Raw genomic sequence first — 23,705 nt, 5'->3', positions numbered from 1 at the left:
TTCTGGTTGCTGCCAAGCGTGTTTAGCCTTAAACGGAGGCTCGGTTCTGTACCTGAGATTCTTTCGGGTGCCGGCAGTGATTTGTGTTTTACACCCTGTCCCCTACACCGGCACAGGGCTCGATCCTGGAAACCCTCAGCCCACATCAATCAGAGAGATTTACCATCTGCTTCAGAACTCAGAGCAAAAAAAGTGGGAGTCCCTCTTCCCTCCCGTGCCCCCCGTCCCGAGTGCAAGCTCTCACCGAAAGCACCGGCTGGGATCGGAGCGGCAGAGCTGCAGCGCGTAGGGAGACGACTGGGAGGGTTTTCCAGAGCGAACATACTTTTGTGTCTGACGGTATTTTTAAACGGGAAAGCGCTGCAGGTTTTTCAGACCAACAGCGTAAGCAGAATTTGCTTTCTTTCTGATAAAGAAGAAGAAGAAGTCACAACGATTCTAAAGCTTGTTTGCAAGAGGGGCAGGTTTGACAGAGCACCGACAGCTAAAGCAGACAAATAACGCTCAGCCTGTTTACATCTCCGTGCAAAAAAAAAAAACCACCCAAACCCACAAACCCCCAAACAAACAAACAAACAAACAAATCGTTTTCCAAAAGTCACAGGCAGAGGGAAGTGTGGGTTGGGTTTCCTTTGGAGCTGGGGTTTGCTTTGCCTGTTTGTGTTTCTTTTGCTGGATTTTGTTTGGGGTTTGTGCTCTTTTTTTCGGTCGTTTTGGGGGTTTTGTGGATGCGGTTGGTTGGTTTGGGGGTTTTGTTGACTTGGTTGGTTGACTGTTTTGGGGGATGTTGGTTTTGCTAAGTGGGAGAAGGAAAACATTCAGCCAGAACGTTCAGCAGCAAATTCTTTATAGCTCGACCCAGTGGCAGTGAATGCAGCAGGATCTGGGCTGCTCTCCTGCTCCTCAGAAGCATTATGGAGGAAGATGAGATCCTGCTGCCAGCACTTCAGTCAACAACTCGACAAGCAGCACCAGTTTGTCAGGAACTTTATTTTTTGTTCTTTTCTCTTTTTTTTTTTTCTCTTTTTCTGGAAAAAAAAAAAGCAAAATCTCATGACAAACTGGAAGCAGGACCAAGATACTGTATCCACTGTACATCATTCATCAGGAAACAAACATACACCACATTTGTATTCTACCAAACAGAGAGAGTGCTGCCTTTGAAATGCTAGAGTGCGTGCTGTGAGGCTCATGCTTTGCAAAGATTTATTTTACATCTCTGACTCAAATATTATCTGCTATAAATAATTGCAACTTGATCAGACGGTGCTCCTGTTATAAGCAAACCTCTTCAGTGCAGTGAGTGTGGCTTTCTCTTGCCTCTTCCCCTCCCCCCCCCCCCCCTTCTTTCCTTACCAAAAAGAAAACAAAAATAATAATAACAGCAAGCTGTTGGTATTGCTTTATGAGGCCCCGAGAAAGCACGTCTGAGGTGTCAGATAGAGTGTAGAGATGCCAGAGGCGCTCGCAGCCCCGGGACTACCCGGTTCGGGCGTCTGGAAACAGCGACGGGAGAGCACATAGAAAAAAATCGTTTCCAAAAGGCACAATTTCCTCCACACAAAGGTACAATAAAAATATATGGCCACTGAAACACGGGCTCGGTGCCTTTCCGGGGGGGATCCCGGCCCCGCCAGGGTTTCTCCCCGACCTTCTCCCGGCACTGTGAGCGAAACGGCGGCAGGAGACCCGGGACCTCCCGGCCGCCCGGGATCTCCTGACCGCCCCGCCACCGACGGGGTCTGCCAGCCCGCACTCCCCCGCGGCACAGCCTCCCGGCACCACCCCGAGAGGCCAGGAACTCAGAGTTAAGTGTGAGGGAGGGCTGCAGCCAGCCCCCCGCCTCCGCCCCGCCCCGGGCCGCCTCCTCCATCACTGCTCGCGGTTCCTGCTGCCGCTCTCCGGGTCGCTCTGGTCATCGGTGAAGCAGACATCCACGTCGCTCTCGTTGTCAGTCTTTTGCTCCTGCTCGCCGGGCTGCGCGTAGCCAGAGTCACTCTTGTCCTCGGCCGCCTTGCCGAGGCTCTGCCCGGGGTGGCGGGACTTGACGTGGCGCTCCAGGTCGCGCCGCCGCACCAGCACCTTGCCGCAGTACTCGCAGCGGTAGGGCGTGTTGCCCTCGGCGTGCAGCCGGATGTGCTTGTTGAGGTTGCTGGGGTCCCCGAAGGGCCGCAGGCAGACCTTGCACTTGAGCGGCTTGTAGCCGGTGTGAGTCCGCATGTGGATCTTCAGCCCGTACTTGCGGGAGTACAGCTTCCCGCAGTACAGGCAGAGGTGCCCGGTTTTGGGTTTGCCGCCGGCCCCCGCAGCCGCCCCGGCGGGCAGCGCTTCCAGCCGGCCGCGGCCCTTTTCCGCCGCCAGCTCGGAGAGCTGCTGTGTGTGCATGGCGATCTCCCGGTCGATGCTGGCCAGCGAGCCCAGCTCGGCGGCGTGCAGCCCGGCCGCCGGCCCGCCGAAGTACGACATAGACTCGGGGTACTTGAGAAGGCCGCCGAGGTGCAGCTTCAGCGGGTAGTAGGGAGCGGCACCGTAGAGCAGCTCTCCGTTGTAGACGGTGAGCGGCATCACCGGCAACCCGCACTCCCCCGCGTAAGCCTTCAGCCCCTCGAAGGGCGGCAGGGCGAAGCGCTCCAGCGCGCCGCCGGGCAGCGGCGGGTAGCGTGCGGGGGGCAGCGCGGCGGCGGGCAACCCCCGCTCCACCTGCCGAAAGGCCGAGGCCTCCTCCAGCGGCGAGAGCAGCGGGAAGGCGCGGAGCCCGCCGCCGCCGCACGCCAGCCCCGCGGCCGTGGGGGGAGCGGCCTCGCCCGGCAGCGCCCCGCACTTGGGCGGTGCCTCGGCGGCGCGTCCCGCCTTCAGCCCCCCCAGCAGCTTGGAGAAGCCGAGGGCAGCAGAGCCCCGCGCCTCCTCCCGCAGCGGCCCGGCGGGGCGGAAAGCCGAGCGGGCCCCGGGGCACAGTGCCAGCCCGTTGCCCCCCGCCGGCCCCAGCAGCGGCCCCGGCCCGCGGGCGGCCCCCACGCTCATGTCCAGGGCGCGCTCCTGCTCTTCCTTTCCCGACGCCCGTTTGGACAGCCCCGGCTTGGCGAGCGGCGGGGAGGCGGCGGCGGCGGCCTCCCGCTTGACGGCTTCCCTCGGGCCGCAGCCCGGCGGCGGGTGGCCACGCAGTGCGGAGGCCGGCAGCTCTTTGGGCGGGAGGCCGAAGGCGGCGGCGGCGGGCCGGCCGTGGTCGTGGTGGAGGAAGGACCGGCCGTGGCTCAGCGCGCAGTGGAAGTGGACGTGGGCCTTGAGGCTGTTAGGGTACTTGAAGGTCCTCCAGCAGTACCAGCAGATGTACCGCTCTTCCCCTGCGGAGAAAAGCGGAGGGGACCCGTCAGCGGCGGCCGAGAACCCTCCCAGGCACCCTGCACACCTCCCGTGTCCCCCGCGGCGCTGTGCCGTGTCCCGGTGCGGTGCGAAAGCTGGCGCGGTCGGGGCTATGCTGCCGCGGACGGGGTATCGGGGTGGGAGCAGCTGCTGCCGCGGGTCGTCTGTCGGGGGCCCATCTGTTGGCGTTTGCAGAGGGGGTAGCGTATGTCAGGGAGTCGGCTGCAGCGAACAAAGGCCAATCTAATGATCGTCAGCCCCTCATTAGGCGGCCAGACAATATCCGATATGTATGGGCCATATGTAATCGTTCCCTTTCAGAGGACAATACCCTTTGTGCTCCGGCCCCGAAACATTTCGGCTTCTCTCAAGCGGAACAGAGCTCGGTGGCCGCGGCGGTGCTGGCTGCCGGCGCTGCGGAGCCACTGGCTTCGCTTTCCCCTCCTGGCCCTGCTTGCCAGCAGTGTCCTCATGCCTAGGAGCATCCCCAGCCCCGACGGAGAAACGCTGCCTCTGCGGGCAGCCGGGATCTTTCCCTCAGCTTTTCTATTATTTTATCTCATTTTCTCTCTTTTTCTTTCACTTTCCCTTCCGAATCTCTTTCCCTTCCGAATCCCTTTCCCTTCCGAATCCCTTTCCTGATCATCTGCCTGTCTCTCGTTTTCCCGGTCAATTCCACACCCCGACAAGAGATTTCGGAAGCTCCCTGAGCTCCCTCGGCCCTGCGCGCCCCTCCTCTATCCTCACCCCCGAGTTCATGCCCCGAAATGCCAGAGGCGAGGCCAAGTGCCCCCCAGGGACGAGAGGTCGCTCCAGGCCTCCCGGGAGGGCTTTTAAGGCTCCGTTTGGGGCGGGGATTATCCTGTCGCAGCTGAAGGCTTTGCTCTTTGTGTAAAACTCGGTCGCGAACTCGCGTGGAATAATGCAAAGTGAGTCCTATCGCCTGTGTCCTTGCCATCCCGTGCAGCTGTGGATCGGGGCCGCCCCGTCGAAGAGGGAGAGAGGAAGGTGTGAGAATGTCTGTCCCGGCCCGGGTGGTCAGCTCCAGCCCAGTGCTCAGGAGAAAAATAAAAATAAAAAGGACCGAAAAAAAAAAAAAATAGAGGGGAAAAAAAAACCAAAGCAAAGCAAAACCAACAGGCACCAAACCAAACATAAACCAAAGCAAAATAAATAATAATAACTAAAAAAAAGAGGCCACAAAAATAACTACTTGAAGACTTTTCTCTTCCCAGTAAACCCAAATAAAAGGAATCAAACCCAGGCTCCCAAAGGTGTGTTTTGTTTAAAAAAGAAATGAAGGGGGACAAAAACCAAAGGGAAAAAAGCCCTCTGCATTGCTTCTGCTCTTTTTAGGTCAGGGGTTTGGGGTGGGTTGCTTTGGTTTAGGTGTTGTTTGTTTAGCTGGGTTTGGGTTTTTTGTAGTTCGTTGTTGGTTTGGGTTGTTGGGTTTGTTTTTTTTTCAGCGTCACTGTCCAAAAAAAAAGGAAAACGCTTCAGCATTTTGAGGCACTTCTGAGTCCGCATTAATTAGTCTGGCAAGTGTGTGGTCGAAGACACAGCACCGGGTCCGTCTGCAGCTGAGCCTTGCTTCGACGGGACGAGGAAGGTGCCACAGGCTGAGCGCTTCTCGCAGGTCTGAGCTTTCTTGCGCTGGTACCATCCCTGCTGGGCAAGTGGACACACAGCCAGCATCACGTCCTGCTTCCTGCAGCCGAAACTTCAGGGCACACAACCCAGCATCACGTCCTGCTTCCTGCAGCCGAAACCTCGCCTTTTGGAAGAGGCGACCCTCCGCACTGCCCCTGGGAGGGGGCACAGGAACGTGACCACGAGTTTCGTTTCTGGGCGCAGTTTTGGAACAAGGAGGGATTTGGTCTCGCGCGAGGGTGGGACGTGAGGAGCCAGCGCCAGGAATTTCGGCCGCATCCTGGTCACCCTGGGGAGCAGCCAGACCTGAGGGGCGGGCAGGGCTCAGCCCCTTGCCGAATCGTGCCCTTGCTTCCTCCTCAGGGGCACTGCCAGTCTTCTCGGTGGGGCAGGAGCAGGTGCGGTCCGCTCGAGGTGAGCTGGTGCCCGCAGGTCGCACCGGGAAGCCCCCCAAGGATTAGCGGGAGGACGCGCCCGCCGCTGGGGCAGCCCGACAGGATGAACGCTGAGGGGTTTTATCTTCTTTCTCCCACACTCCCCTCCCTCCTCCCCCAGTTTCATATGTTGCCACCTTACAAATTTTTTGGTGTCATTTCAGCTAAGAATCAGCTTGCAGATCGAAACGAGCGGTCCCAGCCGGGTGTCTTCTCCTTCCCGAAGTCCTCGCATATCCTTAGCCGAGTGTCATTTGAAGCCTGAATGTTTTCCTAACGCAATCTAATTCGCAGGGACTGTCTAGCTCCCATCGCGACTTGGCTGTGGGAATCTGCCCACAAAATCACCCGAAAACATGCTCTGAAGCTCTGACCGAGGAAGGCGCCTGACACCGCTACCCTTGCCTCATAGAAATCCCAACTGCCTGCCAAAAGATCATTAAACTGTGCCGATGACGGACGGCTCGAGGCACGGCGGCCTTCCCATGCGATACCGAGTTAATAGATCACCCTTTACAGATAGGCAGATGGAGCCTTGGTTGGAAGGGGGGCAGGTTAAAAGTCACCGCAGCCGAGCTGGTATTAACTTCGTTTTTTTCTGAGGACTTACATATTTGAAGGGCCCACGTTTGCCTACCGCAGTTTGAGCTCTTCTTAAAGGTGTCACTTGGGGGAGGGGGAGGGGGAAGGGGGGAGAGGAAGGTTGGTCTGCTTAATTTAGCTGCTCAGAAATGAATGGCCACATCTGTACCTTTCTCGTCGTGCGTCGGGGTGGCCGTGACGGGGATGTCAAACCACTGCGCCAGAGGGTTGGAGTACCAGACGGTGAGCTCCTCTCCCGGCTGGACATCTCGCAGCGCGCGGTAGAAAATCTGGGAAGGGGAGAAAGGAAACTTCTTCAGGAGGCTTGACAGGGAGGGGGCAGGTAGCAGAGAGGGGTGGCAGGCCGGCCCGGAGCCGCGAGTGGGGTACCTGTCCTCCTGGCAGATCCGCAACAGCCTCCAGTGTCTGCTCTTGGGCGTTTCGGGCAGCCCGGATTAACCCTATCCACTCCAGAGCTGAGCTCCCGGCTTCATCCACTAATTCCCCTCTCACCATCCGCACCTGGAAGACAGGTGGCACCGCTGTCACTTCCACGCGAGAAGGAGTAGAAAGCAAGGGAAGAGCCCACCCAGCCCGCTGTGCGCCCGCTCTGCCGTGCCCGGCCACACCGGGCAGCTCTGGGGGCATCGCAGCGGCTACAGCATCTCGCTTTGCCTCCTGCCTGGCTCTTCCATCCTCACCCTCCTTCCTCGGCTCGCAGGTGCCGTTCCAGAGCTGCGGCTGGCCTGCGTGGTGGGGGTGGCTGCTCTGCCCGGGGGGGAGGATGGAAGAGCCTGAGCCCGTGGGGGACCTGCAGCATTGCAGGGGAGAAAGTTTTCCCGTGGGTAGCACTGGCCCAAACGCACCCTGTTCAGTCAAGTATTAGGGTATCGGGAAAAAAATTGTTCTTTGCTGCAAGAGTGGTCAGGGATTGGCACAGGCTGCCCAGGGAGGTGGTGGAGCCCCCATCCTCGGAGGTGTTCAAGAAACCTGTGGCCATGGCACCCTGGGACATGGTTTAGTGGCCACGGCGGTGCTGGGCTGAAGGTTGGACTCGATGACCTTAGAGGGCTTTTCCAACCCAAACAATTCTATGGCTCTGTGTTTCTACGGTTCTCTAACTCTCAGCTGCTGTACATATATATATCTTAACGCTCTATTAGACGCCTGAGGTAGAATGTTATTTATTTTGGTTCAGAAAGAGCTTCTGCAGCCTCTGAATCTGTGCAGAAGAATCGCGACATAGACGAGAGACGGGCAGCGGGGGGAAAGGGGAGAGAATTATACGTAGCTACAAAGTCTCTGTAGCCCCATACTTCATAATCTGCTCGCCCATACAAAGAGAAAATGAAGTGCCCATTCCCTGAATGACCGTGCAATAAAAGTCATCGGAACAAAGCAGTCTAAAGCGAGAAACCAAGGGAGCCAGATGAGAAATAAATTTGAGTGGGCTGGCAGAGCGTTTAAAAACAATTAAGGGGCATTAAAAATCCGAGCGGAACGCGTGAGCCGCGGCTGCCCGGGGTGGGGTGGGGGGGGAAGAAGGGCTCTCACCGCTGCCCCCTAAAATGCCTGATGGACGGGGCGAGCACTCTTCACCGCCTCCTCCTCGCTCCTTCCCCGCTCGCACACCAACGGAGCCGGTACCCGGTGGCCGTCCCCCCACCCCGCTCCGGCCGTGCAGGTTGTTGCGGCTCCGGGAATCAGAGCTGGCCCTCGGCATTGCAAGAAGGGTTGAACAGCTCTGGGCTGCCCAGACACCTGCGACCTGCACCCCGCCGCTGCCCCCGGGGAGTCCCGGCCCTTTCGCACCACGGCTGACGAGAGGGATGGGATGGAGAGGGGTGAGTGGGACCACACAAACCCGAGACAAATGCTGAAATAAATTGTTCCATTTGCCTCTCCCCCTTGCTCCTTCCCCGAACAAAACCCGGGGGCTGTGATAGCTGCCTGCCCTTGTCCCGGCGGAAAGCCCGGGGAGAGGAGCTAGCCGTGGCACGTCCCGGCCCTGCCGGGCAAGGGGCAATGTCCAAGTGAGCGGGGCCGGACGGATGCCCTCCAGCCGCGGGCAGCGGGCAGCGGCGGTGCTTTCAGCACGTCCTTGTCCAAGGCGGGGGCGAGTCCGCTCCTCTAAGGGAGCCCTGGGGTCCTCTGGCCTCGCCGCAGAGGCCAGTTTAGGCTAGCGGGGCCCGGGAGGTGGGGAGGAAGGGGCGAGGGCACAAGCGAGCAGGTTTCCTAGTAAAGCTGCGGGGAGACATCTCGGGACGATCTGGAAACGCTTCCCTCTCCACAGCAGGGAGGATCGAAGAGAGCGGGAGGAAGAGCAGCCTCTTCTCCCAAGCTGGCTTCCCCCGAATGAACCAAAAAAGAAAAAAGATCCTAAAAGATGCAGGTCCAGCGGTGCAGGAGGGGCGGCAGGAAAATACCTTTTTTTTGGGTCCCGGCTCCCTGCGGTCCGACAGGTACTTGCCCAGTTTGAAGATGCCCGGCACAGGACCCAGGCGCAGCCCGGCCGGGATGCAGCTCTCGGCGCTGACGCTGGTGGCCGGAGCCCGGCTGGTTTGCATCGCTGCGAGCCTCGGGAACCCCAAGGACTGGAGGGGGCCGGAGTGACAGCGGCGGGAGGATGAGCACAGGCGTATCTCCGCCCGCAGAGTGACGCGGAGCTGCGCGGACGGCGGCTTTTGAACGGCAGCAGGAGGGGTACCCCTTGGCAGGGGGATGCTCTGGGGCGCGGAGTTTGGTGAGAGAGTTTGGCTCCTGGAGCAGCTGCGGAGTCCCATCCAAGAGGGTCACATGGAGCCTTTCCCTAACCCTCCTGCATAATCAGGCGGAGTGAATGGCTGGCAGACAATGGGCCAGGCGACCTTCCCATTCCTAAAAATCCAATTTGTCAAGGGCAAAGAAAAGGCGCTGGTGAATCAAAGGTCTGGAGGGACCATTAATCCTCAGCATGGGGTATTGTCCCCGAGACAGTTACGATATTTTAAGTGACAAATCCACTGTATAATTTCTCCATAAATTTTACTTCCTTTTATTGTCCCTCGACAAACCAGTTTTGGAAAATAAGTGACTATTTTAAGTCTACTTGGCTGAGCCTTTTGAGGTTTAATATACTTCAAAGATTTTTAATTCTCTTCCCTTGGCTTTATTGTAAAGGAGATTAAACAAAGAGATGGGGAATGTTTTGAGGACTTGTTAACTTCTATTGATTCCCGGCGTGTGCCATACAGAAATTGGGCAGGTACTTGATGGGAAAACACCAGAAAATACCTACACTTTTCCCCCTTTTGCTTTCTTTCTTTCTTTTTTCTTTTTTTTTTCTTTAAGAACGACCATATTACCATTTCAGTGGGTTGGTTTCAGGCCAGTAATCTGTTCGGAAGAGCAGCTTTGATCCTTAAGGAGGGTAAAGAGCGCAAAATATGAGCCCCTGTGAAACACAAACCGCTGCCTCTCCGAGCGCTGGGGAAGCTGCGTCTGTAGTTTCTGCGATTAAGGAAGGGAGACAGGAGGAAATAGAGACGTACAGCCACCAGGAAACACAGACACGGCCAGCAGATAACACAGACGTCCAGCGAACAGCCTACAGCTGGATTCGTCCTTTAATTCATCTACAGGTTCCTCTCCCACACGCAGCATCGCCTGCACCCAGGCTGCTTTCGGAGGTGGAAGCAGCAAAAAGCGACTGTAAATACAGCCGGAGTGAAGAGGTTCGAGCAGAGAGCAGCTATGGCCCTCCTCTTAGCATCAATATTTTAATTAAGACACAACAAGGCTCGAGGCTTAAGTCAGCTTCTAATCCAGGCTGAGAGAACGTCCTAGGGTTTTCTTCCCAGGAGCTGATAAAGAAAAGGTGTGCGACTTTTCCTCCCCTCACGGTCCAGCTGCCCTTGTCAGGCTAAGGGAACAGTAAAAAACTCAGTATTCCACTTGGGCTTTTTCAGTCCTAATCCCCGCTAGCAGGGTTTTTTTCCTCCATAACTCTCCAAAAGGAAGATTTTTCCCAGCGTATCTTCGGGGAAGTTGGACGTGCAGATCGTATCTGTGGCTTTCAGAAGCCAATGCAGAGATGGAGGGGTTGGTGGGCCGTGGTTTTTAATTGCTATTATTATTGGGGGAGCAGGCTTGGGGTTGGGGTTTGTTTGTTTGTTTTTCCTGACGTTTTTCTAACCGTCGGAACTAATACATTTCAAGATAAAACCTCCCCAAAAAATAGGCTTAGAGGTGCGCCTGCTAATTAGGTGCCAGCTCGCCGAGGAGGCTCTTCCCAGGCAAGGTAAACCTTGGCACATCGTTTTCGGTGTGACCGTTGGTGCGAGTTTTACTCTGGACCCGTTAGCCGCCGTCAGGAGTGCCACCGTGGGAGCAAGGGCCACGGGGATGGAGGCACACAGGCGGCACAAACCCTTTGGAACCGGCGCGTCTCAGGAGTTGGAGGTCACAAAGATGCTCTGTCCCCTCTGCCTGCCTGGCACCGCGCCGGGGGAGCAGCTACCGCTGCTGCCATGGCATCTGCCCGCGCCGGTCACTGTTCGCCTCTCTCGCGCCTCTGCCAGCCGGTTGCCCTCCTCAGGGCACCGGTGCCGGAGCCGTGAGCTGTTGGTGCCCCTGCTAGACCCGCGGGCAGGCCAGCGCTGGCTACCGCGCACAGCCCCGCACCTCGGAGCTGCCCCGACCGGGACCGGGAGCTGAAGCGGGGACTGCCGCCTCCTGCTCCGGTTGCTGCGGGCCGGTAGTGAGTTCCCGTGGGCCGTGGATGTGTGTTTAGTACCGATGCCAATCTGTCTCCCCCGCAGCATCAGTGACCATCGATCGCCTCTCCCCGGGATGCAGTGGCAGGAACCGTCCCGGCAGCGAGGGGGATTCTTTTTTCACTACAGGGCCGGGAAGGGGAAGGGGAGAGGATGTGTGGAACTGAAGATGACCCCTTTGATCAGCGGCCCGAATGGGGGGGGAAAAAAACCCAAACAGATAAACAAGAAGTTGAGGGCGATAAATTTAAGCCATGAACATGTCCCTGTAACCTCTGGCCTGGCCACTTGAGGATGAGCATCAGAGGTGGAGAGAGAGGCTTTTAAGGCGACCAAGGTACCCAACTGCTCCGCCTCGGGAGCTGCTCCCTCCCAGGCCTTAATGAGTCAAAAAGCGTGAACGACACGCGAACAATTTTATCAATAGGAGCATGTAAAGGCCGACTGTGAGGAAAGTTATTTATTAATATAGCCGATTGTGGCTGGTTCCCATCCACTCAGAAAAGAAAAGCCCTTGCTCTGGAAGCATTCACACCAGTTCTCCAATTTTTATTCTGTCCTGTGGCTCAAAGTTGAAGTTCCCCAAGTGAAATAAATTGTCCACAAAAGAGGAAAGGAACCACATTTTCTTTTATTTTTCCTTCCCTAAAAAGGAAGGGTGAAACCGATCTAATGTGCCCAGTGGAGCAAGATGCAGCATGAAAGGCTGGGTGTTAAAAGTAAAAGCAGCCTTTGGAGCAAATGGGATGGAAAAATTAAATGAAATTAAATAGCTTGAACGACCGTATTGTCCCTTATTAAAAAGACACATTAATTACATGGTTTCAGCTTTATTCAGAGACAATGTTTAGGCTCAATCAAAACATTCCACTATCGCTCTTTATATACTTAAACCGGGCTACCAGAGGCACCATTAAAGCCAGATCACTTTTGCCCAGAGATGCGATGAAAGTTATTTTCCTCGGCGGCCCTTATTTATGCCCAGCGCTGAACTGCCGGTGCCCCTGCCTAACACTTTGGCACACTGTTCTCCCTGATTTAACAGGTTGCCCCATAATGAGGCATGAATGTTAAGGAACAACAGTCATCCAAAGAGGCACAGTTGCGGAGAGCAATGTCCCACCAGGGAGCTCCATTCAAACCATCAAGCCGCTCCGGCACAGAGAAGGTTCAACACCACATTCAGACCAGCATGAATGCCTGTATACAGCCTCATTATGCCGCCCAGCATCGCCGCCGAGAAGCCAACAAAATGCTGCAAGTTCATTCAGCAGGCCATACTGCGGCGGGGCCGCCCAGCCGCCGGCTCCCGCCATGACCTTTTTCCCCAAATGGCTTTGCCCCGCCGAGGAGGCTGCTCCCGGGATGCGGGACGGGATGGACCGGGGGTGTCTGCACTGCCCGGGGCTCCCCGAGCTGCCTCGGAGTCCCTGCACTGCCCGGGGCTCCGGGGCTGGGGATGGAAGGCAGCGAGGGAGGCTGGCTGAGCACCTGAAACGCGGAGATTGCCTTTAAATTAAGAGATCAACATGGCTTGAACATTTTCCCTTCCCTTCCCTTCCCTTCCCTTCCCTTCCCTTCCCTTCCCTTCCCTTCCCTTCCCTTCCCTTCCCTTCCCTTCCCTTCCCTTCCCTTCCCTTCCCTTCCCTTCCCTTCCCTTCCTTTCCCTTCCCTTCCCTTCCTTTCTCTTCCCTTCCCTTCCCTTCCCTTTCTCTTCCCTTTCTCTTTTTTCCCTTCCTTTCCTTTCCTTTCTTCCTCCCTACTCTCCATTCCCTTTTCTCTTCTCCTATTCATTCCTATTTCTCCCTCCATTTCTACCACTTTCTCTCTTACAGCCGCACTCTCTCACCCCCACTCCCTTTTTACCACCTTTCCTCCCTCCCCTTTCCATTCCTTCCCCGTGCCGCAGCCCCCGCCTCCCCTCCGTGGCGCCGCCGGTGCCCCGTACCCGGTGCAGGTTGGCGGGACCAGGCGGATGCATCCCGGGCCGGCGGCCCCCAACCAGCTGTGCGGTGCAGACGAGATGCGGGTGGGATATTAAAGCAGCTTTTGAATAGTAATTGAGGTTCTCTGGGAACCCGGGCAGATGACAGGAGCTGGGGTTGGTATTCGTATTGTTAGCGGCGGGCGTCAGCCCAGGTCGGATTCAAACGCGGTTTGTGCTCGTTAAAAATTCCAGAGTAAGAGCTGAGATGGCTTTTTTTTCTCCCCTTCTTCTTTTAGCCCAATTTCAATTGGAGGCGAAACTTGCCGCATAAAGTATTCAAAGTCTGTCTAAAGTTGCCTTTTAACCGGATTCTCCCCCTCCCGCAGCACCCCCACCGTATCTCTTGGTTCTTTCGGTTGACATGGTGCAAATAAAAGTCAGTCAACTTGTTGCTGAATTGCAATGTTTCGGTGTACCTTATAAATTCATACCTTTTCTCCCTCGATCGCCTCAGAATGAGCCCCTGCCTCAATTCGATTTTCCTTGCTGTTGGGCACATTTAGGGGAGAGTCTATTTGTGAAGTTCATTTCTAGGCAAATGTATTCAAGAGCTGATTGGGATGAATAGGACCGTGTGTCAGCCGCCCCTAATTGGGATTAAAGCACTTCGGGCCATATGCAGAGAGTGACAGAAATTCTCAGGTTTCATTGTCCTCAGACTTCCACCCGCCCGGACACTCCCCCTGGAAAAGGGGGGATCTGTAAGGATTTCAGGGAGTATGTCTGTCTGGTAGAGGCTGATCTGTCACTGGAGCGCCGCTAAGAGAGCTTAGCTTCTTGTGGCACCCGGGAAACTGAGGCAGGGCAGCTCTGGCGTTCAACCAAACCCTGTCCGCAGCCGCAGTCATCAAGGCTGCGGTGGTTCAGTTCAAAACAGCTGAGTGAGGGAACCGAGGTGGTTTAGTCTGGAGAAAAGGAGGCTGAGGGGAGACCTCGTTGCTCTCTGCAACTCACTGAAAGGAGGTTGGAGCCAGGTAGGGGTTGGTCTCTTCTCCCTAGTAACATGTGATAGGAGGAAGGGAAACGACCTCAAGATGCACCAGGGGAGGGTTAGGTTTGATATTAGAAACAACTTCTTCACTGAAAGGTTCCTCAAAGCCTGGCACAGGCTGCCCAGGGAGGTGGCTGGATCCTCATCCTGCTTCAGAGAGGCAGAGATGTGGTGCTGAGGGACATGGTTTGGCACTGGCCTTGGCAGTGTTGGCTGGAGAAGAACCTGTGCCACCTCCAGGGCCTTTTTCAGAGGCCACTTTGTCCTAACCAGCTGACCCAGAGCTAGTGGCTGCCTGCTGCTCTAGTCCTGTCTGTGCCCCCCTGCAAAACACCCATCCCCTGACAGGGTGGGTTTGTGCTGGTGTCCCTGGCAAGCTGATCAATAGCTAAAGCCTGAGTGCCAGGAGGATGGAGCCAGACTCTGCTCAGTGGTGCCTGGTGAGAGAACAAAACGCAGTGGGAACAGACTGGAACTCAGGAGGTTCCATATAAACATATTGAAACAATTATTCACTTCGGGGGTGCAGAGCCCTGGAGCAGGCTGCCCAGGGAGGTTGTGGAGTCTCCTCTGGGGACTTTCAAACTCCTGCTAATCTAGGTGAACCTGCTACAGCCGAGGGGGGGTGGGGGGGGTGGGGGTTTGGGGGAGCGGACTGGACGATCTCTAGAGGTCCCTTCTGACCTCTGTCATTCTCTGATATCCACAGACACCTCGGAGGTGGGGTTTGCCTGTGTGTGCACCCTTGTGCACAGAGAGATTTATTCATAAGCCACTGCAGCCTCGATTTCTTTACTTTCTGCAGGTTTCATGACAGGAGTGTAGAGGTGGAGGCCCTTCCTCTCCTCCCTGGCTGTCTCCCGGGGCTCTGATTTATGGAAGAGCATCCTGGAACACACAGCACACCAGCGAAGCATCTGCAAAGGTCTGCTTGCTGCTGAGGAACCGAGCTGCTCCTGTGCTCCAGAGAGCAGCAGGGTGAAGAAGCAGAAGGTGCTTCCCTCCCTCCACATCCTCCAGCACCCAAAATATCCCCGGGATCCAGTGCATAGAGCTATGTTCTGATCCAAGCTCCCTCTGAGTCGGGCTTTGTAAAGACAGTGGTTGCACCACTTAAAGCACGTGGTCCTCCCACCTCTGGGCAGGCGAGACTTGATTTCAGCCTGGGCTTTCATTGTCGGGTATTTTAAACTGCAGCGGGGGTCCTCTGCTCTGAGCATCTCCGCGGCCTGCCTCCCTCTGTCCTGACAGCTTGAGAGATCCCAGCCCTCCCCTGAGGCTCTGATTCTTCCCGGGGCGAAATTGCCCAGGGACAGAGAAACCCAAAGCAGGCAGGCTGAGCCTGCATCCCACAGAGCATCCCCCCTCCTCCTTTTCCTCCTCAGACCCCTCTGCACCGCTCAGCTCGGCTGAGGGTGGAAGATGTTCTTTATACCCGTTGTAAATGTTTCTTTTCTTTCTTCCCTGACTAGCTTCCAGGGAGGGCTCATCTCTTGTAACATCAGCGCTGTGTTTGCCGACGAGCCGCGGCGGTAAAATGAGACAGTTACATCTCTGTACACCCCCCCGGGGGCAGCGTTATAGCGCAGTCAGAGCAACGATACAGCTGGAAGGATGGCTCCTAGGGAGATGCCAAGGAGCAGGGGAGAAGCAAGTGCCCGCCGGTGCTGGAGTGGCGGCGGGCACCAGGGGCACGGCGGATGCTGGTCCCCAGAGAGATGCCAAGGAGCTCGGGAGAAGCAAGTGCCAGCGGTGCTGGGGTGGCAGCAGGGGCACGGGGGGTGCTTTGTTTGTGAGTGGGGAGCTGACTTTTCTTCCCCTGAACCCAGCGCTCAGAGGAGAAGCAGGGAAATAAATCATTGGCACGGAAGAGAGAAAGAGGCGAAAAAAACCCCAAATGAAACAAGGAATGGTAGCTGCTGGAAGGGAGATCTGCCTGTGCAGTGGCACCAGAGAGCAGGGCAGAGCTTTCTGGCTGGCTGGTAACAGTGTAAATGCAGAAAGAGATAGGTTTTGCCAGCAAGGAGAAGGGGATGTAAAGGAGCTGACTTCCTAATGAGCGCATCTAATGCTGTAAAGGGTTTTGTGCTTTCCGAGATACGACGATCAGCCAGAAAGGCGGGGGGGAGGTGTGGGGGGGATGGAATTTAGCAAAACCGCAGCCATCAGAAACTGTTGGTTACACTCTGCTAAACATCCCCTCATGGTGAAATTGTTGGTGGGGGAGGAAGGCAGGGCAAGAAAATGCATCTTCTTCCAGAGTATGCGGCTCTCTAATTAATGAATCTGACAAACTGGAAGGTCTTCCTCTGGTTCCCGCGACTTCGCTTCTTTGCTCTTCCCTTTCTCTTTTTCTCTCTTTATTTTCTTTAACCCAGTAAATGCAGCCGGAACAAGAAAGTATTTGCTTTAGACATGCAGAACAAGGGAGGCTGAGCCCGCCGTAGCTGGGGCTGATCTTCACCCACGCCGCCAAGCGCAGCCCTTGCCCTTCCCGTTATCTCGGCGTCGCAATTCCTGCTGCTGAATTATGCATCATTTGTCGACAGCTTCCGAGTTACGAAACCAAAAGAAACTTGTAGGTGTCATCTGTCGGAAATAATCTTTCCTTGCAGCCTGTAGGTTGAACGTTGTTCTTCCTCTTCATTCTTTGTGCTATTAAAAATAAAACCCAATGAAAATTATTCAGGTTGTTTGGGTTTGTGGCTTCCCCCTCCTCCCCCCCGATCGCCTGTGGACCTCTGCCCTCAGCTCCCCCAGTGTCATCATCTTTCAGTCTAAATATTCAAGCACGTCTTTAGAAGAAGACGACAGCTTAACCTCAAAGTTCCTGTCTCCCTCTATGTCTCTCGCACGGGAAAAGAAGGGCACACTTCGGGCACACACGCACAGGAGGCTTAGCTCTCCCCAAACTGCAAGGAAAGATCCTTTTTGCCTTCGAATATTTCTGTCACGGCTTGGGACTGGGGAGGGGTGAGCCTTGGTAGCAGGCTGACCTCTTTTAGTTAGCCGTGGAACGAACCCTTCTTACAATCGGGGTGAAATTAAGCTGCACTCAAAACATCAGAGCCAGACTCCCTCCTGCTTTCCAGTCGCTGGGTTTAAAGGCGAAATGTTGTGCCCACCGCACGAGCGTTTCTGCCCCAGAAAGGAGACTTGCCACCGTCGTCCCGGGGGAATTGGGGAAGAAAACCTCCTGTGCGCATCCAGCTGCTGCTGAGAAAGGCGTTTTAATAGCCCCTGCAAGCCAGAGCAGCCGCCGGGCTCTGGGGTCCCCTCCGGGCACAGAAACTGCGTTCGGATGGGTGCGGGATTGGACCCTCTGCTAACGTCATCCCGTGTGGAGGGAATATTTGATCTCCCGACATCCCTTTTTAGCCTTCCAGGAAGCTTTTCCTCAGGAATTTGAGACACAGACCCGTGGCCGAGGCACCCGCACCCCTTGCTGCACCAAGCTGTCTCCGCTGCCCACCCCCGGGCTTGGCGCTGAGCTCCCACATCCCTCCCGCTCCGTGATGAGACTCCGCAGCCCTGGGCAGCCTTTTTGTGGAGAAAAACCAGCGCGGGCATCCCTTGCCCGCTGTGCTGCGGCTGCCCACTCGTGCTTTGTCTTGAGCAGGAAATAAAAGCAAGGAGCAGAACCACGCCTGGCCCCTGGGATGCGTTCACGGGGGGAGGAATATCTGGGTTTTCGTCCTGGCACACCTGAAGCTGTCACGGTGCCACCGGGCACAGCCAACCCAGCTCTGCGTGCCCCTCGCTTCCTGTAAATATCGCCGTGAACGGCGCTCCCCCCTCAGCCTTCTACGGCTGAAGGATGCTGGTGGGGGGTGGGCTGCACATCCCCCCTCCCTCTGCCCTCAGAGGTTGGTTGTGTTAGAGGAGGTGGAAACCTGGGGTGAGAAAATGGCAGTGTCTCAGCTCTGCCCAATCTGGGAACCCCCCAAATTCCCCTCCCTTGGACAGTCTGAAGCCTCAGCTTGCCAGGGTGCTGGGCCAGCTCATTCCGGCTCCGCTGTTCCCCAGAAAGGTTGGAGCAGACGATCCTTGGGATCCCTTCCAGCCTGGCATTCTGTGATTCCATGACTCTGTGACTGATTCTCTGATTCTACGAGACCTGGGTAGCAAAGGATGTGTCTGCACATACCTGTGCAGGGGAACAGAGGCACACAAACGCACAAGGCAGCAGCGAGGCAATTTTTTGTCTCCCTCTGTTAGTTTTTCCTCACTTCTGTAGTTTCAGACCTCCCTGCGCTGCCGGGCTGGAGACAAACCGTTTGCTACCTGTCTGGCAGCGAAGCCTCTCCTCAGAAAAGCGTCTCTCAAGCGTGCTCCCGAGAAGATGCCGCTAATTAACTCGCGTCTCTGTTTTCTGCTCACTTCTCCCCGGCGCTGTCAGGGGCTGAGGGGCTTTCTCCTCGGGCCAGGCTCTGCCGTGCGCACCGGGGAGCCGCAGCTCCCTCTGGTACCTTCAACCAGTCGTGCAGAAAACCCGGCTCCGGGGTCCCACGGGAGCGGGGCAAGCAGAAAGCGCCTGGTTTCATTTTAATCCGAATCGAGTTAATAATCAAAGCCACACGACAGGTCTGCAAACAGGGGCGGCTCGGAGGAGCTGTTCTGCCGGGGGAGACCCGCAGGTTTTGGGGTACAAACCTGGAGGAACAGAGAGAACTTGACAAATGTTAGGTCCTGGGGAGGTGGGGTCAGCCCCGGTGCAAGCCTGGAGCGGCACCGGAGCATCCCGGGTGCCCTACTGGGGGCCGCGGGCTGCTTCCTTTTCACGGCAGCATCCTTCCTCCGGAGGGACCAAGGGCTCAGAGCAAGGACCTCCACCTTCGGGCAGAGTCATCTCCTCTAGAAGGGTGCGGAGGGGTCCCAGGGTTGCAGGGCCAGGTAGAAAGGGCTCCTGCCCTAGGCTCTTGACTTCTCAGGACGCTCTTCATCGCCCATAACGGCTTCCTGTTAGTTCAAATAAACCTTTGGGAAGAGGTGAGAGAGAGGTGAACTCTCCATGCGAGGTGCAGGCTACCTCAGAGACCTTCAGAGCCCTCCTCTTGTCCCCACGAAGGTCTCCGGTGGAGCCACCCCCTCCCTTTGCAGCTTCAAGGCAGAGAAAAAGGAGAAGCTGCGACTCTGCTCAGCTCTGGGCTTTGAGGGGCAGAGGGAGGGCACCCCACAAAGTACCCTCTCAGGGGGGGCACATTTCACACTGAGAGCTTGGTCATTTCATGCCCCATGTGAGTGAAGGACCACTCAGTGCTGGACTGTGGGTTGTGAAGTTGCAGCAGGGGAGGCTTAGGTTGGGCATTAGGAAAAAATTCTTTGCTGCAAGAGTGGTCAGGGGTCGGCACAGGCTGCCCAGGCAGGTGGAGTCCCCATCCCTGGAGGTGTTCAAGAAACCTGTGGCCATGGCACCTGGGGACATGGTTTAGTAATAGCCACGGTGGTGTTTGGTCAGTGGTTGGCCTCAGTGATCTTAGTTTGTTTTCCCCAACCAAACCAATTCTAAGACTCTATGATTCTGTGATCTACAGGCTGCCAGGGCTTGAAGATCATTTTAACCCCTGCCCCAGCCTGGACTGGGTGTGCTGCTAAGGATTTGGCCCCACACACTGGGGCCAGGAACACCCTAAGCACACAACCCCTGAGCCATGGAGGCAGAGGATGTAATTCCAGCTGGCCAGAGGGAAAAAAAAGTGCAGCCAAGATAACACTGATTTGATTCTCCATCCTGCATATGCTCCTGCTGTGTGTGCTTTGCTGAGACGAGGTGGGGTTAAACACCACAGTGTCTGTGACCCAGAAAGGAAAACCCTTTGAAATAACAGTGTGGGAATACTGGTGAGGCTTAAAAATGACTTTGAGAGTGCAGGTTGGAAGGAGGTGGCCAAGATCATCTTTCTGAGCCAGCTGCCCTCACCACGGAGCTCTCACAAGGGAGCTGCCTGGCTCAGCAACACCTCCAGCTCTTGGTATTCCTCTCCGTGTTGTAGGCTGGACCCTCCTCATCCTAAGGTCTTTTTGCCACCAGATGAAATGATCCTGAATTCCTTCTCTGTAAAATATGAAGTGGTTGCTTTTGCCAAGGTCTCTGTGTGTGTTGGGTGGGAGGCTGAGGGGGCTTCAAATAAAACACTCTCTGCTGGAAATCCTCTGCCCCTGAGACTGACAACGGAGGAGGAGAGGATCCTGACGGTCAGGTCCGTGCCCCACTGAGCAGCTGGGACTGCATTTCAGATGCAGAAGCATTATTTGTGGATACTTCCTACTGGTTTGACATGGGGCCACGTCCAGAGTCACCACTCCTCCACTCCACCTCCCTCCTTGCAAAACATAGCCTAAAAGACCACCATTATTGGGAGAAAATATCAGACAACTGTCACATTACCTAACTTAGTGAAATCAGAACAAAGGCTTCCATTAGAAGTGACATAACAGAAGCTGGAAGGGCTTTTCAAATCCACTTACACTTCTTTTCCCCCATTCCTTCCCTGAAATGTCTCACATCCTTGGCATGTTTTGTGGAAGCTTGATTAAAGTCAGTAAAGCTGGGGTTGTCCTGCTCCCTCCTTTCCTGAGGGGATATTAAAGAGAAGAGGGCGAACAGGAATGCTTATTGTCAGATCTGTGAGGAGATCCTCGCTGTTTGCAGTGATTAGATGAATATGTAAACATGGGGGGGGGGGAGAAATAGAGACTCTGTGTGTGTGTGTGTGTGTGTGTGTGTGTGCAGCAGAGGGAGGGGGCTACAGGAAATATTGTGCAGGAGGACCCCAAAGCCTGAATGGACATCATCCTTCCATCATTCCAAATGCTATCTACAACATGGGAAGATTGATTTGCCTTGTAAATGCTCCTAATGATTGCTAATTGTCATAACTGCTAATAATAGAAGCAATAATATTCAATGACAACAACAACAAAACATTCACAAGAGAATCTCTCCAGCTGCTCTGTGTGTATTTATATCCAGCCCTGGACTACTAAGTGTATTCAATGTCTGTGATGGGTTTTGTCAGGGGGGCAGAGGGGGGAAGGGGTCAGGGAGAGCTGACAGATAATTTCATCTCCCAGAGACGACAAAGTATAATTTTACCTGCAGGTTCTTGGCTGCAATTTTTTCATCCTCTGTCTGGATGTCCCTCAGAGCAGCAGCCAGGTTCTGAGGCTGAGCAGGAGATGCTGGCACAGGCAGCAGCACTGCACATCTGCTTCATGAGATCTCCATTTGCCTGTTTTGACAGAAAGACACGAGAGAGGACATGGTAAATAAAGGCATCCTCTGCACAGCTCCCGGAGAAGAAAGGCTGCAAAGAGATGTGGAAGGGGAAAGGCTCTGCCTCGTCTGCCCCACGCCGTGCCCCTGATGAGGAAAGCAGCTCCCAGCTGTGCCTGCAGGGACAGGGAGCCAGAGCAGGGACAGGGAGCCGCAGCAGGGACAGGGAGCCGCAGCAGGGACAGGGAGCAGCAGCAGGGACAGGGAGCCAGAGCAGGGACAGGGAGCCAGAGCAGGGACAGGGAGCAGCAGCAGGGACAGGGAGCAGCAGCAGGGACAGGGAGCCGCAGCAGGGACAGGGAGCCAGAGCAGGGACAGGGAGCCAGAGCAGGGACAGGGAGCAGCAGCAGGGACAGGGAGCCAGAGCAGGGACAGGGAGCCAGAGCAGGGACAGGGAGCCGCAGCGGGGACAGGGAGCCAGAGCAGGGACAGGGAGCCGCAGCAGGGACAGGGAGCTGCAGCAGGGACAGGGAGCCACAGCAGGGACAGGGAGCAGCAGCAGGGACAGGGAGCCACAGCAGGGACAGGGAGCTGCAGCAGGGACAGGGAGCCAGAGCAGGGACAGGGAGCAGCAGCAGGGACAGGGAGCAGCAGCAGGGACAGGGAGCCACAGCAGGGACAGGGAGCTGCAGCAGGGACAGGGAGCCAGAGCAGGGACAGGGAGCAGCAGCAGGGACAGGGAGCAGCAGCAGGGACAGGGAGCCACAGCAGGGACAGGGAGCTGCAGCAGGGACAGGGAGCCAGAGCAGGGACAGGGAGCCAGAGCAGGGACAGGGAGCAGCAGCAGGGACAGGGAGCCACAGCAGGGACAGGGAGCCGCAGCAGGGACAGGGAGCCACAGCAGGGACAGGGAGCAGCAGCAGGGACAGGGAGCTGCAGCAGGGACAGGGAGCCGCAGCAGGGACAGGGAGCCACAGGAAATCGCAGATGGCCATCAGCCCCCCTGCCATGGTCTCCTGGCCTGGCAGTGGGCATCCCTGGCACGCCCCAGTCAAGAGAAGCCTTTGTCCCTTTGCCCAAGGGGTGCTGCAGGGCTGGGAGGGACCCTCTGAAGGACTGGGAGCCCCCCCAGTGCCATGCTGCATTAAGGCCTCCTGCCCAGGCCCTGCCACGCTGCTGCACGCTGAAGCCTGAATCAGCAGCACAGGGGAACAGAACACAGGTCCCACAGCAGAGCAGGGAAAAGGCAAGGAAGGGGCAGGTGGAGGCGGATGGTGAGACAAAGAGCTGCCTGCAGGATGTGCCAGGCAGCAGCACGAGGGCTGCTGCTGGGGCTTGGTAGCTCCAGCAAGCTCAGCAGTGAAGCTGCCCAGCTTCTCCCTGCTGGCTCCTGGGTGCTGTGCTGGGTGTGATGCAGCGATGGGCAGCTGTGATCCAAAGCCATGTGTTTGGCACTCTGGTTCCTCTCTTCATAGCTGTGACATTGAAGTAGTGGAATAAAGACTTTCTCCTTAGTGTTTTCACATGCTCAGCAAGTCCTGCAAAGCCTGGATGGCTTTCTGGGGAAAGGAGGCAGGTCAGAAAGCCCCCCCAGGAATTCCACAGAAGCCAGTCTGTGGTATCCCTCATGTGTCCTTGCAGTGCAGGTGTGGGGAGTCCCAGCTCCTGCCCTGGTGCACCCATCCCATGGATGAACCCATCTCAGGCCCCACTCCAGGCTTCAGAGCTGTGCTTTGTATCCCACCACAGGGAGGAGCTGGAAAGGAAAGCTGCAAAGGATTTAGGTTCAAGTTCTGCTTTACTCTTCAAAAGAAAATCTTCCTCCAGCAAGGAAAATGCCAGCAGAGAGCAGGCACAGCCTGGAGAGGGCAGGAGGCAGCTGCAAGGCAAGGAAGGGGTTCTGTTAGGACCTTAGTTGGAACAGGATGATACTGAATTGAGACAGCAGTGGTTTCACCCTGAAAGAAGACAGCGCTGGACTGGATGTAAGGGGGAAATTGTTAGGATCAGGGTGGGGAGACACAGGGAAAGGTTTCCAGAGACATTGTGGATGCCCCCTTGGTGCGTTCCCACCTCCCCATCACCCTGGAGGGCCCTGTGTGGGCTGGAAGGACACAGAATCAGAGTCATGAAGGTTGGAAATGATCTTTTAAATCATCAAGTCACCAACCAAGTCACCAACCATCAACCCAGCTCCCCCATGGCCACTAAGCCACATCCAACAGTGCCATGGCCACAGGTTTCTGGAACATCTCCAGGGATGGGGACTCCACCTGGGCAGCCTGTGCCAATCCCTGACCACTCCTGCAGCAAAGAAGTTTTCCCTTCTATCCAACCTAAGCCTCCCCTGGTGCACCTCCAGGCCATTTCCTCTCATCCTATCACTTGCTACAAGGAAGAACTTGATGAAGATCCAACTTCACAGCTTGCCCCTCACAGCTCCAGTGCCACAAGCAGGCGTTTCAATGCTTCCTACAGTGCCACACTGCCCTCCTCAACACAGAATGGCTGAGCACAGGTCCCTGCAGCTCTGGCCCATGTCACAGGAGCCATTGCTGCAGGAATGCCTAAGAGCCAGCGAAAGGCAAACCGTTTCAGTTCTTTCCCAGCAGCCTGGTTTGCCTCCCCAGCACCCCAGGGCTCCTTGCAGTGGGTTCAGCACAATTGCTGGGGTTTGATATTTGTATTTCTTCAGCAAAGAGAACGTGCTGAGTGCTTTTCTCTGCTCCTT

At 56.1% G+C, this 23,705-nt stretch overlaps 1 protein-coding gene across 1 annotated transcript; it reads right to left on the bottom strand.

Moving 5' to 3' along the window:
- Positions 1-986: 986 nt before the first annotated feature.
- PRDM13 (PR/SET domain 13) lies at positions 987-8,664 on the bottom strand. The gene is made up of 4 exons (XM_068160393.1): positions 8,453-8,664; positions 6,417-6,548; positions 6,196-6,316; positions 987-3,341 (listed from the first exon to the last, which is right to left on the bottom strand). Exons 1-4 carry the CDS (start codon positions 8,591-8,593, stop codon positions 1,873-1,875), a joined length of 1,863 nt encoding a protein of 620 aa, XP_068016494.1. The 5' UTR covers positions 8,594-8,664; the 3' UTR covers positions 987-1,872.
- Positions 8,665-23,705: the final 15,041 nt, after the last annotated feature.

The sequence above is a fragment of the Melanerpes formicivorus genome, unplaced genomic scaffold, assembly GCF_026170545.1.
Source record: "Melanerpes formicivorus ecotype bairdi unplaced genomic scaffold, bMelFor1.0.p_v2 SCAF_50, whole genome shotgun sequence".
NCBI classification, from domain to species: Eukaryota; Metazoa; Chordata; class Aves; order Piciformes; family Picidae; genus Melanerpes; species Melanerpes formicivorus.
Note: the sequence above shows the minus strand (reverse complement) of the source record. Positions and strands in the feature narration are given on the sequence as shown.